Source organism: Asparagus officinalis, chromosome 4 (genome assembly GCF_001876935.1).
Source record: "Asparagus officinalis chromosome 4, Aspof.V1, whole genome shotgun sequence".
Classification (NCBI taxonomy): Eukaryota; Viridiplantae; Streptophyta; class Magnoliopsida; order Asparagales; family Asparagaceae; genus Asparagus; species Asparagus officinalis.
In genome coordinates this window covers 122,004,957-122,021,184 of record NC_033797.1, presented here as the reverse complement: position 1 = coordinate 122,021,184, position 16,228 = coordinate 122,004,957, and the positions used below count along the sequence as shown (strand labels likewise).

The 16,228-nt window shown below is 38.2% G+C and overlaps 4 protein-coding genes across 4 annotated transcripts; 3 read left to right on the top strand and 1 right to left on the bottom strand.

The window, feature by feature from the left end:
- Positions 3,188 to 5,252, top strand: LOC109836119 (sphinganine C4-monooxygenase 1-like). The gene is made up of 3 exons (XM_020404016.1): positions 3,188 to 3,316; positions 3,443 to 3,675; positions 4,540 to 5,252. Exons 2-3 carry the CDS (start codon positions 3,457 to 3,459, stop codon positions 5,089 to 5,091), a joined length of 771 nt encoding a protein of 256 aa, XP_020259605.1. The 5' UTR covers positions 3,188 to 3,316; positions 3,443 to 3,456; the 3' UTR covers positions 5,092 to 5,252.
- Positions 7,658 to 11,198, top strand: LOC109839236. The gene is made up of 4 exons (XM_020407664.1): positions 7,658 to 9,894; positions 9,978 to 10,238; positions 10,321 to 10,420; positions 10,509 to 11,198. Exons 1-4 carry the CDS (start codon positions 7,658 to 7,660, stop codon positions 11,196 to 11,198), a joined length of 3,288 nt encoding a protein of 1,095 aa, XP_020263253.1.
- Positions 10,861 to 12,539, top strand: LOC109839235. Its single transcript, XM_020407663.1, has 3 exons — positions 10,861 to 11,520; positions 11,641 to 11,841; positions 12,391 to 12,539. The coding sequence occupies exons 1-3, from the start codon at positions 11,307 to 11,309 to the stop codon at positions 12,537 to 12,539; spliced, it is 564 nt and encodes a 187-aa protein (XP_020263252.1). The 5' UTR covers positions 10,861 to 11,306.
- LOC109836118 lies at positions 13,014 to 15,850 on the bottom strand. Its single transcript, XM_020404015.1, has 5 exons — positions 14,956 to 15,850; positions 14,612 to 14,872; positions 14,430 to 14,529; positions 13,330 to 14,341; positions 13,014 to 13,209 (listed from the first exon to the last, which is right to left on the bottom strand). Exons 1-4 carry the CDS (start codon positions 15,804 to 15,806, stop codon positions 13,652 to 13,654), a joined length of 1,902 nt encoding a protein of 633 aa, XP_020259604.1. The 5' UTR covers positions 15,807 to 15,850; the 3' UTR covers positions 13,014 to 13,209; positions 13,330 to 13,651.

The window sequence follows — 16,228 nt, the reverse complement described above, 5'->3', positions numbered from 1 at the left end:
TGAAGAATCATTCCATAGACAAAAAGCAAATATCAGTTGGGCTGTGCATGGGGATAGAACCTCACAATATTTCCATTCAATCATGGAAGCTAAAAGGCATCTAAATAGAGTGTTAACACTTTATTCAGAAAATGGAAGGAGGATTACAGATTTGCCTGAAATTGCTACTGAATTTATTGAATATTACAGAAATATGCTTGGAAAAAAAGTGAATACTTTAGAACCAGACCCTGCAGTCATCTCTGATGGTCCCATTCTTATGGATAGACATAGAAATGAACTGGAGTCTCCAATTACCAATGAAGAGATCAAGCATGTTGTTTTTACTATCTCTGATGAAAAGGCCCCTGGACCTGATGGTTATAGTGCATCATTCTTCAAAAGCACCTGGAATATTATTAGTGCAGACATGATCAAGGCTGTTCAGGAGTTTTTTAGTTCTGGTAAGCTACTTGGCTCTCTCAATACAACTACCATCACCTTAATTCCTAAGGTTCTGAATCCAAGCTCACCATCTGAGTTTAGACCAATTTCCTGCTGTAATTGTGTCTACAAAGTGATCTCGAAAATAATAACTGCTAGAATCCAGAAAGTTATTGGGTATTTAGTAAATGATGCACAATGTGCCTTTGTCAAAGGAAGGATTATCTCAAATAACATTCTACTTGCTCATGAACTGGTTAAGCATTATGGTAGGAAACATATATCCCCGAGAGCTACACTCAACATAGATTTGAGAAAAGCATTTGATACAATAAGTTGGGATTTTATTAAAGCTATGTTGACAGGATTGGGATTTCCAGGAAAAATGATTGGATGGATTATGAACTGTATAACTACTACAAAATTTTCACTATCCCTTAATGGATCTCTGCATGGATACTTTAAGGGGGCAAGGGGACTGAGGCAGGGGGAACCTCTATCACCATATCTATTTGTTATTGGGATGGAGTATTTGTTCAGGAGGATGAAGAAGCTTAGAACTGATAACCTGTTCAAATACCATCCTAGATGCTCTGGCTTGGGGATAACTCACTTAATATTTACGGATGATTTGCTATTGTTCAGTAAAGCTGATATCCAGTCCTGGCTTGGGGATAACTCACTTAATATTTACGGATGATTTGCTATTGTTCAGTAAAGCTGATATCCAGTCTATTAGTAAACTGAATAGTTGTCTTCAAGATTTCAGTAGAGTTTCTGGATTGGAAGCAAACTCTAATAAGTGTGCTGTCTATCTGGGAGGGGTTGAGGAAAATATCAGTAACCAAATATGTTGTCTACTGAACTTTTCTGAAGGTTCTCTACCAATTTGATATTTGGGGATGCCTCTGATTTCTAAAAGACTCTCACATCTTGATTGCTCAAATCTGATTAGCAAAATTTCAGAACAAATTCAAGGATGGCAAAGCAGGAGGAAAATGTCATATGCTGGAAGAATTCAGTTAATTAAAACTGTTATTATGGGGATTCAAAATTACTGGACAAGTAGTTACATTCTACCCATAAGAGTTTTGCAGAAAATAGACAAGCTATGCTCTGATTTCTTATGGAACTGCAAGATGCATCTTGTATCTTGGAGAGATGTATGCACAGACAGGAAAATGGGTGGTCTGGGATTATACAGTGCAAAAACATGGAATTATGAACTATTATGGATGATTCATACAAAAAAATATATATTGTGGATTAAATGGGTGCATGAAAACTACATACACCAAATGGATATATGGCAAGTTCAAGCAAGAAGAACTGATTCTTGGATGTGGAGAAAATTACTCAAGGTTAGAGACTTGGCTCTCAATAAATTTGGAGATAGAAACAATTTGCATAGAGTTATGAAAGAATGCTATGATAAAGGGAAAATCCAAATATCTGAGATATATAAAGCCCTGACTCACTCGACAACTCCTATTGATACAATGTCAGGCTCAATTTGGGGTGGGCTGCACTACCCTAAACACTCAGTAATCCTATGGCTAGCCAACCACTCAAGACTGCTAACTAAGGAGAGACTATATGCAAGATGGGGATGATAACTGAAAGCCTGTGCACCCTGTGTGCATCTCAGCAAGAAACATGTAAACATCTATTTTTTGAGTGCCAATACTCAGCAACTATCTGGAATGGAATCATGGAATGGTTATGTTACTCGAGGAGATCATGCAACTAGACTCAGGTGGTGAACTGGTATAGTGCTGAACTGAAAGGGAAGGGATATATGAAGAAAGTGAAGAAAATGGCTCTTTCGGCAACTGTCTATTGGATTTGGAAGGAAAGGAATTTGAGGATTTTTTCAAGAGAAACATCACACTCCAGTCCAACTGATTAGGGAGGTGAAAATCTCAATCTTAACTAAGGTGCTTAATGAAGATATACCTGATTATGTAAAGGAAAAGATAGGAGGATTGTAATCTAACATAGATATGTTGGAATTCTTGTTTCTCACTGGAAAAACTAGTGAGATTTGATGTGTATACAAACTTTACAAATTGGGAAATGAATAAAAAAAAATTCATTGACCAAAAAAAAAAAAAACCCAAAGTCAGTAACGAACTATAGAAACTATTAGGAGTACGAAAGTACTTAGATGTGTGAACTTGTTTGAACATGCTATAGTGATCCGCGTCAAAGTTTGTGCAACTCTTAAGTTTGAATATGGGCAAATTAATTCATATATAGCTATCTACGTCAATTTTGGAATACGTTGAATGGTCTACAAATTAATATTCTAACTAAGCGAGCTGTTATCTATTTTACAAGTAAAAATATCATACCACTTAGATGAGGGAAAAGTCATACAACCACGTGAAGGGAAAACCAAGTCAAAGGAAGAATAAGGCAACAGTCAGAATTTGAATTGATTTGCACCTGATGGCTTTCGTCCAACGAGAAAAATCAATTGTCAGGTTGCATGGACCTTTGAAATTTGATTTTGTGAAGGATATTAATTACAAAATCCTTATCACGCATGCATAAACTTAATTTCTAGTCGATGCGTGTGATCATAATTAATTAGTTAGTTCATAATTAACAAGTTGCTTTACTGCTGACCTTTGCAGTCTTCGTTACGTTCAAATAAAAACGAAGAAACAAGCAAAGAACCGAGACTATTGGATCTTAATTTTGATTAATATTATAATTAATCAGTGTCTCCTTTGGCGGCTCATGCCCCCAAGATCTCGCTACATATATATACAGCCATCGAGTGCCCAAATATTGTCATTGCGATTTGAAGTGTTAGTTTCTATTCAGAGATCGATTAGCGTCATAAGTTCATTGCTCCTTCTAAATTGATCATCAGCCTTCAATTCTCGTTAGTTCCCTTTCACTAGCTTTATTTTGAAGCGTTACTTTCTACTTATAAATTAGCTTTTATATATACATGTGTGTGTAATTAATGCTCTAATAAAATTATCTTTTTGTTTTTCTTTTTCATCAGAAGATCTAGAGCAGATGGGCTCTCGAATGACAGACGAGCTATTGCTCATGTTCGCACCCAACATCGTATACTGGGTGTATTCGGGTATGTACGCGATGCTGGGCGACATGGAAAAGTACAGGCTGCATCCAAAGGGAGATGAAAATAAGAACGTACCATCGAGGAGCACGGTCATCAAGGGCGTCCTCACGCTGCAAGCAATGCAGATAGCAGCATCCTTCGTATTTGTCATGGTATATATATATATATATCATGAATCAATATATGCACATGCAACATTAATTTACAGAATTAGATTTCTAGTGTTTGAGAATAATGTGTATAGATATCGTTGTCAGAAGATTCTCTCGTATATCTATGCTTTTTAATTCACGATAGATTTCACGTAACTACCACAAACTTAATTTGAAGGGTAATTTACATGAAACTATAATTAACAAACGTGTTTTTACTGTAAAGAAAATTTTATCATAAACTATTGGAAACCGTTACTAACCCTGTTAAAATTTTGGATAAAAACGGCCTAAAAATTAATGACAATAGGAGATAGGAGAAAATAACATAAAAGTCATATGAAGTAAATAAGTGCAAGAATATCCAAAACATGCATATTTGGAAGAAGAAGAAGAAGAAGTTTAGTTTAAAAAGAATCCATTTCAGTTTTTTAGTTAGGAAATATTAATTATAACCTCCCAAAATATATTCATAGAATTTTTTTCCCCTTTTTCTGAAAGGTACTCCCTTCTTCTAAAAAAATGAAAATCGACGACTCACTAGTTCAGAGAGAATGTCCAAACGGCCTAAAAAATTATGCATGCAATTTTACGGATGCAAAAAACATTCAATGGGGGATAAGGGAGATAGAAATATATGATAATATATATACAGACAATAATATTGTGGATACCCACTGCATGCATGCATGAATGTACTATGTCTTATCTGACCATGTATATATATATGTAAATGGATACTTTCACGTATAGTACGTATGTGTACAGCGCTAGCTGTTACATTCTCGATCGGGAAAGTATCTATCCAAACCTTCGATCGATCAATATTAATCCATCCTCTAATAAATTATTACTCGATCGCAGCTCGCCAGGGACAGCATGAGTTTGGGTGAAAAAAAGCCAGAACCATCTCTCTCAACAATGGCGCTCCAGTTCCTAGTCGCCGCAGTGACCATGGACACTTACCAGTACTTCATGCACCGTTTCATCCACTCCAACAAGTTCCTCAACAAGATCCACTCCCATCACCACAGCCTCGTCGTCCCCTACGCGTTCGGCGCCACCTACGGGCACCCCCTGGACGGCATCCTCATCGACATCTCAGGCAGCCTCGTCTCCAGCATGGTCGCCGGGATGACCCCTCGGACCTCCATGTACTTCTTCTGCTTCTCCACCGTCAAGATCGTCGACGACCACTGCGGCCTGCTTCTCCCCTGGAATCCCCTGCAGAGGTTTTTCAGCAACAACTCGGCCTTCCACGACGTCCATCATCAGCTGTATGGGAACAAGTACAACTACTCTCAGCCCTTCTTTGTGAGTTGGGACAAGCTGATGGGGACTTACTTGCCCTTTACAGTTGAGAAGAGAGAGGAAGGGGGCTTTGAGGTCACACCCCACCTGATGAAGCAAGCTTAATTAGCTAATTAATCTCTCTTTTCATTCGTAATATTTATTGGTTTGAGGCATATTCTTGACGTACATCTATATATATAAATGCATATACATTCAATTCACACAAATAATGTTCGTTTGTGTAATTAAATATTATTAATTATTGTAAATTAAGTTCCATCGTGCACGGCTTATTATTAATAAAAATTAAGGGTGTACGTGATTTGGATATACATATATATATATGGATCGCGAAGCATATTAATTGCAGCATTTTCGTTTAACAAGTTACTTACACGATGCCAAAGTTGAGGATGAAGCAAAAGCAAATTAAATTCCGCAGCTAGCGTGCAAACACCATACACTAGTACAAAACTGGGCTGCCCAAACGGTTATTAGAACCGTTTGGGCAAATCGAAATAGCCCAAACGGGTACAACCGTTTGGGTTACTTATTCCAAACGGGTACAACTGTTTGGGCTATTAGATAATCCCAAACGGCTCTCCCAAACGGGTTAAACTGTTTGGATATTTCAATCCAAACGGGTTACAACCGTTTGGGAGCAGCAGGATGCTAGGGTAAAAAAAAATTGCCATTTTACTTTTTAGGACCCGCGCCCCCCAAACTTCACCCGCGGGTTGAAACATCTTCGCCGAAAATCGCCGAAAATCGCCCGCGCGTCCCCCAAAATTCACCCGCGCGTCCCCCAAAAGTATTTGATCGATCCCCAAAATTCACCAGCCTCATCTAATTGTGATCTTCGCCTCCACCTCCTTCATATCTACTCCCGATCGCTGACGCCTCCGCCTCTGCCTCATCTTCGCCGGAAGCACCTCCGCCTCATCTTTGCGCCGCTGTCGATCCTCCGCCGTCTCCTCCTCCGCATCCATCGATTCCTCCGCAGCGTTGGCCTTCGCCAATTCATAGGTTCGGGTCGTGTTGCTCCTCCGCCTCCACCGCCTCCTGCTCAAGTCGGCCCTTTATCCTCTGTAATTATCTACTCTCAACAAAACCCTAAACCTAATTAATTTGTGTTCGTTAGAGATCCTACCCTCATATTAGATATTATTATGTTAACTTACATCATTGAGATATATAGAATGCTAATTTATATTGTTGCTGCTGTTGTGTGGTGTATATGCCTTCGGCTACACCAGTATATCATCGATACCTAGAGTTCTTTGAAATTTACCATAATCACATATCAACCAACTACAAGTCATGCAGAAAAATCCCAGCAAAGACCTCCAAGTCTGAGATGGTAAGCAGGGACATGGTGCTTGCAGTTTGCTTAACATGTATTTGTATGGTATGTACCACTTTGTTTTTCTGTTCTTTTGGAGTTTGGTGATGGTGATGATGTATCCGTAAAAGAATGTAACACTCCATGTGCTTCCTCTTCTTCTACTTTCCTTTTAGTTTAATCCAACTTTCTTTCCACCTACCATGGATTTATTCTTGACGTGTTTATTTTTGTGTCAGTGATATGGTAGCTAATAATTAATCTGTTAGGCTTGATAGGCCAATGCTTTGTTGGTGTAACTAGCTATTCCTCCAGTGAGATATGTCACATGGAGAATGATTTGGCAATAGCATATTTATATCAGATAATTGGATATGTTAGAATGATTAGTTTTAACCTATCAAACTGAAAAGTGCTTGATATATTAGAATGATTAGTTTTAACCATGAGTTTGTTGGAGTACTTGCATTTTTCATGTCTTTTTGTGTGAGAGTTTTCTTGTTCTGTTGTCTCTGCGATAATTCTATAAAATTGTTGACTTCTACTTAGTCCATCACATTTATCATGTCACTATTATAAAATCTTTATTGTTTTCTGGCATATACTATTGTACACTAGTCTGATGATATTTTGAAACATTTGATCTGTCTTCACCGTATTCACCTTATCTTCAGTACATGTCTTGTCAAATACATTTTACTTCCCTGGGAGGTTTCATTAACCTCAAAAGTGACCTTCCTCACTGATCTTTGTTGCGAATGATACACCCAAATTCAGCGCCTGCTTCTATGCAAATATTTTCTGTATGATTTCGTCGTTCTTCATGCCAGGAATGCTTATTTCAAATTTATGCAAACTATTACTCCATGAAAGTAATGTTTCTTTTGCTTAGCCATACAAAATTTAGGAATGTTCTAACTCCTTGCTCTCCAACATTTATCAAAAAAAAGGAATGTTTCTTTTGCTTAGCGGTACAAAATTTAGGAATGTTATAACATTGATATTAATGGTATATGTCAAAAAACACTCGTGAATTACTTAATTTCTCATTTTTAGGGAAGTTTCTTGAATATGTGAAGCTCGGTTGAGAAAGCACTTAGCAAAGAGTGAGTTCTACTGAATGGGGTGTTTGTGTCTGCGTGCAAAAGAGTCTTTAGTTCAAGAGAGACTATTAAAGGAGAATGCAATGCCTTTATCTGGATTGGTTTAGAGTTATAAGAGTCTTTAGTTTATCTTACATTTTAATTGTAACCCTATATTCAAAGCAAAGTAATGATCAAGCTTAGCTTATTCCTAAATCCATGTTTTTATAAGTCGTTACTAATAAATTATTTTATTTAGGTTATCATGGCCCGTAACTACATCAGAGATAAAGATTGGATGTACGTGGGTCGTGCAGAACGCATGCAATCTATTTTCGTTAATGGAGTTGGTGCTTTCATGGACTTTGTACGTAGACACGATATGGTCCGCCATGGGAGACTCATTTGTCCATGTAAATTATGCGCGAATAGGTTGCATCAATTGGAGGAAGAAGTAGAACTTCACATTGTGAAGAATGGTTTTGTTAGCGATTACAAAACTTGGGTATATCATGGACAAATTGAAGGTCTCAGTGATGCAGATGAAGAAGAACAAGAAGATGACAACTTATTTCTTGATGAAGAAATGGAGGAAATGGTTGAGGTAGCTCTTGGTAACACTAGCCCTGCTGAAGATCCTCCTTTCGGAGGGCATCGTGAAGACAATTATGATAAGTACATGAATGATGCTAAGAGGCCCATTTATGAGAATGCAAAACACTCCACGCTGTCATGGTTTGTCCATCTATTCCAAATTAAATGTCTAAATAAATGGAGCAACAAGTCATTTACAATGCTCCTCAAGTTTCTTAAAGATTCTATGCCTCCGGGGAACCATGTGCCTGATAACTGGTACGAAGCTCAAAAGATAATGTCTAATCTGGGTCTAAAGTGTGAGATGATACACGCATGTCCTAATGATTGTATAATTTATTGGAAAGAAAATTCAGATAATACGGAGTGTCCTACTTGCGGAGAGGCTAGATATAAGAAGAAAGTACATGGTCAAAAGAAGGATATACCTATCAAGTTAGTACGATACTTTCCCATTACACAGAGGCTGCAGAGGCTATTCAAGTGTAAGAAGACAGCGGTGGCGATGACTTGGCATCACCGTGCACGTCCAAGTGAAAATGGACGAATGAGTCATCCTAGAGATACGCCTGCATGGAAGGATTTTGACAGTAGGCACCCAACATTTAGTCAGGAACCTCGTAATATCAGGCTGGGATTGGCTAGTGATGGCTTTTGCCCCTTCAGCTTTAAGGGCAATCCCCACAGCACATGGCCCGTTGTGATGATGATTTATAACCTCTCACCGTGGTTGGCTATGGACCAATCATATTTCATGATGCCTCTTCTTATTGATGGTCCAAAGTCACCGGGAAACAATATTGATGTCTATCTTCGACCTCTTATCGAAGAGTTAAAGTCTTTATTCATTGATGGTGTGGATACATACGATGCAGACACGGGGACAAACTTCACCATGCGTGTAGCCTTAATGTGGACAATCAATGATTTTCCCGCGTATGGAATGCTATCTGGTTGGTCTGTACATGGTTATACTGCATGTCCTTACTGTCATCTCCAGACAACATCGAAAAGACTACCCTTTAGCAAAAAGACTTGTTATTGCGGCCATCGGCGCATGTTGGATGAAAATCATCCGTACAGAGATGATATCATCCACTTTGATGGTACTAAAGAGAATCGCCCGCGTCCAGACCCATTATCCGGAGAGGATATACTTGCTCAGTGGAATGGTAAAAACAATGTGACTTTTGGAAAAATAAAGGGAAGGCAAGAAACACCACAGGGATGGAACAAGAAAAGTATCTTCTTCGAACTACCCTACTGGAAGACAAATAAAGTGCGGCACAATCTAGACGTCATGCACATTGAGAAGGGAGTATCTGAGCACATACTTAACTTACTTCTCTGTAAAGATGGAAAATCAAAAGATAACCTTAAAGCTCGAAGGGATCTGCAGGCGTGGAACATTAGAAAAGAGTTGCATCCTATACCGAAGGCAGGCAATCCTGACCAATTTGTACTCCCTAATGCTGTGTATCACATGTCACTAGATGAAAAGAAAAAGTTTCTTCAGGTGTTACATGAGTTGAAGGTTCCTACGGGGTTTTCAGGATCATTTAGTAAGAAGATAAAGATTGTTAAAGGCAAGATCGAAGGGTTGAAGAGTCATGATCACCATATTATTATGGAGCATCTTCTTCCACTCTCTCTCAGAACTTCTCTCCCTAAATCAGTCGGTTTAGTGATCAATGATTTTTGCAGATTCTTTCGGGAATTGTGTGCTAAAAACATCGAGGATGATAAGTTGAAGAAGCTAGAGGCTGAAATTCCCTTAATTTTGTGCAAGCTTGAGCGGATTTTTCCACCATCATTCTTTGATATCATTATACACCTGACTGTTCATCTTGCAACCGAGGCTAGGCTTGCCGGACCAGTACAATATCGATGGATGTACCCCATCGAAAGGTACTTTTAGTTTTATAGTTAACGTAATCGATATATTTTTATTTTATATCTTGGATGTGGTGATTTAGTGTAAGCTTTTGTAGGTACCTTCTCACTCTGAAAAATTATATTCGCAATAGAAATCGACCAGAGGGTTCTATTATGGAAGGTTATCTGCTAGAGGAAGTAACCACTTTTTGTTCCCGTTATCTGGATGAAGACATTGAGACAAAACTCAACAGACCTCTTGTGATTCATGACGGACCATCAAAAAAGCCAGATTATAATAGAATGAATCTCGCATTTATCAACAAGATTCATCGCTTTATCATTCTCAATATCGAATGCCTTGGAGAAGTTAGAGAGTATGTCTATTTCACATAATGCTATATATGTTTACTACACCCAAATATACTTCTCACATTACCTACTATTTTTTGACATTAGAATACACAAGGATGAAATACGTGCAATGCATAGTAATTGGAATGAGGCACGAGTTGAAACACATCATCAAGATAATTTTTGCAATTGGTTTAAACATTATGTAAGATTTCTATTTTCTTATTTTTTGACTTATTCATTCAATTTAATCTAACATCTTTATGTAATTGTCATATTGACCTTTTTGCCAGAGCCGATTACCGACTGTAGAATCGATATTAGATAAGGATCTTGGATATTTGGCTACACTTCCAGATGCTGAAGTTAAATACTATAAAGGATTCGGTGTTGGCGGTTACAAGTTTGAAATCAAGTCTATAGAAGAATCTCGAACCACCCAAAATAGTGGAATTGCAACCGTAGGCACTAATGACGAGATATACTATGGGTACCTTGATAACATACTTGGTATCAACTATCTAGGACGAGCAGGATGCATTTATGTCTTTCAGTGTGTTTGGTATGATATGAAGACTGGAACTGGTAAGTGGAGAGACAATTACGGGACTTGGGTAGATGAATATGGATTGACGAGTGTAAACACCACACATTTTTCCTTTGAGGATGATCCATTTATATTTCCAGAACAAGCATTTCAAGTATACTACTCGAAGTGCTTGAGGCATTCGGGGTGGAGTGTTGTATGTCGATGGAGGCCCAGGGATACTTACGATGTCCCACAGTTCATAGATTCAGAGGTCGTCGAGGTCAACGATGACGAAGAATTTGAGCAGGGAGGGGTTGTATGTCAAGATAAATCTCCTGAATATGATAAAATTTCATGGGTTAGGAATGATTTGAATAGTGAAATACTTGTAGATATTCCTACAACTTCTAGGGAATCTGTAGAACCTAACATTTCTGTAAAGCGAAAAAGGTAACCTTTATCAAAAGCATGTTGTTTAAAATTATATATTCAACTTGATAAATATGTCTATTTCACATATATCTTATATGAAATGTAAAATTCTTTATAGGGCTTGACGAATATGTCTGGAGTTCCATCACGGAGCAAATCGCGTAGACTACTACAGCGCGGAGACCTGCAGCGTCAGGTGAGAGAGCGTAGGAGAGAACTTGAATCTGCTGTAGATACACAGCGCGAAGACCGGCAGCGTCAGGTGAGAGAGCCTAGGAGAGAACTTGAATCTGCTCATGTTGCTACCGCCATACCTAGCATTGGGGAGTCTACTCCAGTTAGAGGTAACTATTTATTTTTCTTTTGATTCTGTTTTAACATGACACCTAATCTTTATCCTTTACATATAAAAATCTAGTCAGTTGCAACAATGTTTTTTTATTTGCAATCTATCTCCTACACAGATATAGACGCAAATCAACAAACACCTACACAAGAAAATGATTTACAGACAACTCCCCCTTCACACTCCATACCTTCTGGACAATCGTCAGGTCAGTATCTTCTTCATTATCTTTTGGTGATTAATGTGCTTTTTGCTAAGAAATGCTTACATAATGCTTCTATCTCTTACATAATTTTGAAAGACTTCTTTACAAGTTCACGTAATATTAGCATCCCAATTTTGTCATGTAATCATCTTACCCACACATGTGCACCGGTTAAAAATTTTGTCATGGGGCGGTTCCCTCGCAAACCATGAAAAAAATTACAGGAAAAGCACCAACTAGCGAAGGCATAAGCCATCTTGATACACACAGCTAAGAGAATATTTTTACCTGTTTTAGACATAAATTTATGGTTTTTTGGATAGGCTAAAGTAATTTCAATACATTACAGTGTAATATACATTCAGCGCAGATTTCCCTTGTCCTTTTAATTCTCTGTACGGTATTGTTTCGAGTAGGAAGTAGGGCCAATAAACACAATATGGGTCAGTTATTGATCCCATATACCCTCTGCAAGTGTCAACATCTAAAGACATGCCTACTGATCCGCACCCAACAAGCATGAAAAAGAGGGAAAAAAGAGTCAACTATTTGAATAACTGGTCATTCTTATACGTTTTAAATTGTGATCTTCCCTCTAAATAGCGTATCGCGAGTCAGCTCTTCTTAAAGGTGCATGAGGCAATGATGCATTTTCTTTGTCAGGTGAAATGAGTCCATCTAATATTCTTGCTTCAGCTCTCATTAGGTTTGTAGTTTGCATAGAAAGCACCCCTGATGTTAGCAATGGGAGCTACAAGAGTCCTTGCATGTTTCCTGTCATATGTATGGGATGCAAGTGGTTGAACATCTGATATAGTGGTGGATTGTGCATGTTGTGGGATTAGTTGTTTATTTGCATTCGATTAGTGTCTAGTTTGTATTTCTCTCTCATTTGTGTGGATTTCTTGATTTTCTAGCAATATTACTTTCAAAGTTTTATGATAGGGCAGCATCTTCAACTGAAATTTAGAGGCTTAATGGGTACAAGTAGTGTGTGAATCTTCAGAAGTTTGCTTTTATGTTGTGTGGATGTCGTTGAATGTCCAGCTATGTCCAGAATATTGTTATGAATGTCAAACGGTATTGCGTTTATTTCTATATTATGTTGTTTTTACTCCGAGAACTGTAAAATAGAAATTGCTATTCAATATGTTGCTTTCCCAACTTAAAATAGGATTTTTTTCATGGTTTGCGAGGGAACCGCCCCATGACAAAATTTTTAACCGGTGCACATGTGTGGGTAAGATGATTACATGACAAAATTGGGATGCTAATATTACGTGAACTTGTAAAGAAGTCTTTCAAAATTATGTAAGAGATAGAAGCATTATGTAAGCATTTCTTAGCAAAAAGCACATTAATCACCAAAAGATAATGAAGAAAGATACTGACCTGACGATTGTCCAGAAGGTATGGAGTGTGAAGGGGGAGTTGTCTGTAAATCATTTTCTTGTGTAGGTGTTTGTTGATTTGCGTCTATATCTGTGTAGGAGATAGATTGCAAATAAAAAAACATTGTTGCAACTGACTAGATTTTTATATGTAAAGGATAAAGATTAGGTGTCATGTTAAAACAGAATCAAAAGAAAAATAAATAGTTACCTCTAACTGGAGTAGACTCCCCAATGCTAGGTATGGCGGTAGCAACATGAGCAGATTCAAGTTCTCTCCTAGGCTCTCTCACCTGACGCTGCCGGTCTTCGCGCTGTGTATCTACAGCAGATTCAAGTTCTCTCCTACGCTCTCTCACCTGACGCTGCAGGTCTCCGCGCTGTAGTAGTCTACGCGATTTGCTCCGTGATGGAACTCCAGACATATTCGTCAAGCCCTATAAAGAATTTTACATTTCATATAAGATATATGTGAAATAGACATATTTATCAAGTTGAATATATAATTTTAAACAACATGCTTTTGATAAAGGTTACCTTTTTCGCTTTACAGAAATGTTAGGTTCTACAGATTCCCTAGAAGTTGTAGGAATATCTACAAGTATTTCACTATTCAAATCATTCCTAACCCATGAAATTTTATCATATTCAGGAGATTTATCTTGACATACAACCCCTCCCTGCTCAAATTCTTCGTCATCGTTGACCTCGACGACCTCTGAATCTATGAACTGTGGGACATCGTAAGTATCCCTGGGCCTCCATCGACATACAACACTCCACCCCGAATGCCTCAAGCACTTCGAGTAGTATACTTGAAATGCTTGTTCTGGAAATATAAATGGATCGTCCTCATAGGAAAAGCGTGTGGTGTTTACACTCGTCAATCCATATTCATCTACCCAAGTCCCGTAATTGTCTCTCCACTTACCAGTTCCAGTCTTCATATCATACCAAACACATTGAAAGACATAAATGCATCCTGCTCGACCTAGATAGTTGATACCAAGTATGTTATCAAGGTACCCATAGTATATCTCGTCATTAGTGCCTACGGTTGCAATTCCACTATTTTGGGTGGTTCGAGATTCTTCTATAGACTTGATTTCAAACTTGTAACCGCCAACACCGAATCCTTTATAGTATTTAACTTCAGCATCTGGAAGTGTAGCCAAATATCCAAGATCCTTATCTAATATCGATTCTACAGTCGGTAATCGGCTCTGGCAAAAAGGTCAATACGGCAATTACATAAAGATGTTAGATTAAATTGAATGAATAAGTCAAAAAATAAGAAAATAGAAATCTTACATAATGTTTAAACCAATTGCAAAAATTGTCCTGATGATGTGTTTCAACTCGTGCCTCATTCCAATTACTATGCATTGCACGTATTTCATCCTTGTGTATTCTAATGTCAAAAAATAGTAGGTAATGTGAGAAGTATATTTGGGTGTAGTAAACATATATAGCATTATGTGAAATAGACATACTCTCTAACTTCTCCAAGGCATTCGATATTGAGAATGATAAAGCGATGAATCTTGTTGATAAATGCGAGATTCATTCTATTATAATCTGGCTTTTTTGATGGTCCGTCATGAATCACAAGAGGTCTGTTGAGTTTTGTCTCAATGTCTTCATCCAGATAACGGGAACAAAAAGTGGTTACTTCCTCTAGCAGATAACCTTCCATAATAGAACCCTCTGGTCGATTTCTATTGCGAATATAATTTTTCAGAGTGAGAAGGTACCTACAAAAGCTTACACTAAATCACCACATCCAAGATATAAAATAAAAATATATCGATTACGTTAACTATAAAACTAAAAGTACCTTTCGATGGGGTACATCCATCGATATTGTACTGGTCCGGCAAGCCTAGCCTCGGTTGCAAGATGAACAGTCAGGTGTATAATGATATCAAAGAATGATGGTGGAAAAATCCGCTCAAGCTTGCACAAAATTAAGGGAATTTCAGCCTCTAGCTTCTTCAACTTATCATCCTCGATGTTTTTAGCACACAATTCCCGAAAGAATCTGCAAAAATCATTGATCACTAAACCGACTGATTTAGGGAGAGAAGTTCTGAGAGAGAGTGGAAGAAGATGCTCCATAATAATATGGTGATCATGACTCTTCAACCCTTCGATCTTGCCTTTAACAATCTTTATCTTCTTACTAAATGATCCTGAAAACCCCGTAGGAACCTTCAACTCATGTAACACCTGAAGAAACTTTTTCTTTTCATCTGGTGACATATGATACACAGCATTGGGGAGTACAAATTGGTCAGGATTGTCTACCTTCGGTATAGGATGCAACTCTTTTCTAATGTTCCACGCCTGCAGATCCCTTCGAGCTTTAAGGTTATCTTTTGATTTTCCATCTTTACAGAGAAGTAAGTTAAGTATGTGCTCAGATACTCCCTTCTCAATGTGCATGACGTCTAGATTGTGCCGCACTTTATTTGTCTTCCAGTAGGGTAGTTCGAAGAAGATACTTTTCTTGTTCCATCCCTGTGGTGTTTCTTGCCTTCCCTTTATTTTTCCAAAAGTCACATTGTTTTTACCATTCCACTGAGCAAGTATATCCTCTCCGGATAATGGGTCTGGACGCGGGCGATTCTCTTTAGTACCATCAAAGTGGATGATATCATCTCTGTACGGATGATTTTCATCCAACATGCGCCGATGGCCGCAATAACAAGTCTTTTTGCTAAAGGGTAGTCTTTTCGATGTTGTCTGGAGATGACAGTAAGGACATGCAGTATAACCATGTACAGACCAACCAGATAGCATTCCATACGCGGGAAAATCATTGATTGTCCACATTAAGGCTACACGCATGGTGAAGTTTGTCCCCGTGTCTGCATCGTATGTATCCACACCATCAATGAATAAAGACTTTAACTCTTCGATAAGAGGTCGAAGATAGACATCAATATTGTTTCCCGGTGACTTTGGACCATCAATAAGAAGAGGCATCATGAAATATGATTGGTCCATAGCCAACCACGGTGAGAGGTTATAAATCATCATCACAACGGGCCATGTGCTGTGGGGATTGCCCTTAAAGCTGAAGGGGCAAAAGCCATCACTAGCCAATC

Coding starts and splice junctions, on each gene's coding strand:
- LOC109836119 (XM_020404016.1), top strand. CDS start 3,457: ATGGGCTCTCGAATGACAGACGAGCTATTGCTCATGTTCGCACCCAAC. Junction 3,676..4,539: donor CATCCTTCGTATTTGTCATG/GTATATATATAT, acceptor ACTCGATCGCAG/CTCGCCAGGGACAGCATGAG.
- LOC109839235 (XM_020407663.1), top strand. CDS start 11,307: ATGTCTGGAGTTCCATCACGGAGCAAATCGCGTAGACTACTACAGCGC. Junction 11,521..11,640: donor GGAGTCTACTCCAGTTAGAG/GTAACTATTTAT, acceptor TCTCCTACACAG/ATATAGACGCAAATCAACAA. Junction 11,842..12,390: donor AGACTTCTTTACAAGTTCAC/GTAATATTAGCA, acceptor TTTCTTTGTCAG/GTGAAATGAGTCCATCTAAT.
- LOC109836118 (XM_020404015.1), bottom strand. CDS start 15,806: ATGTTGGATGAAAATCATCCGTACAGAGATGATATCATCCACTTTGAT. Junction 14,530..14,611: donor TGCCTTGGAGAAGTTAGAGA/GTATGTCTATTT, acceptor TTTTGACATTAG/AATACACAAGGATGAAATAC. Junction 14,342..14,429: donor GCAATTGGTTTAAACATTAT/GTAAGATTTCTA, acceptor CCTTTTTGCCAG/AGCCGATTACCGACTGTAGA.
- LOC109839236 (XM_020407664.1), top strand. CDS start 7,658: ATGGCCCGTAACTACATCAGAGATAAAGATTGGATGTACGTGGGTCGT. Junction 9,895..9,977: donor TGGATGTACCCCATCGAAAG/GTACTTTTAGTT, acceptor AAGCTTTTGTAG/GTACCTTCTCACTCTGAAAA. Junction 10,239..10,320: donor TGCCTTGGAGAAGTTAGAGA/GTATGTCTATTT, acceptor TTTTGACATTAG/AATACACAAGGATGAAATAC.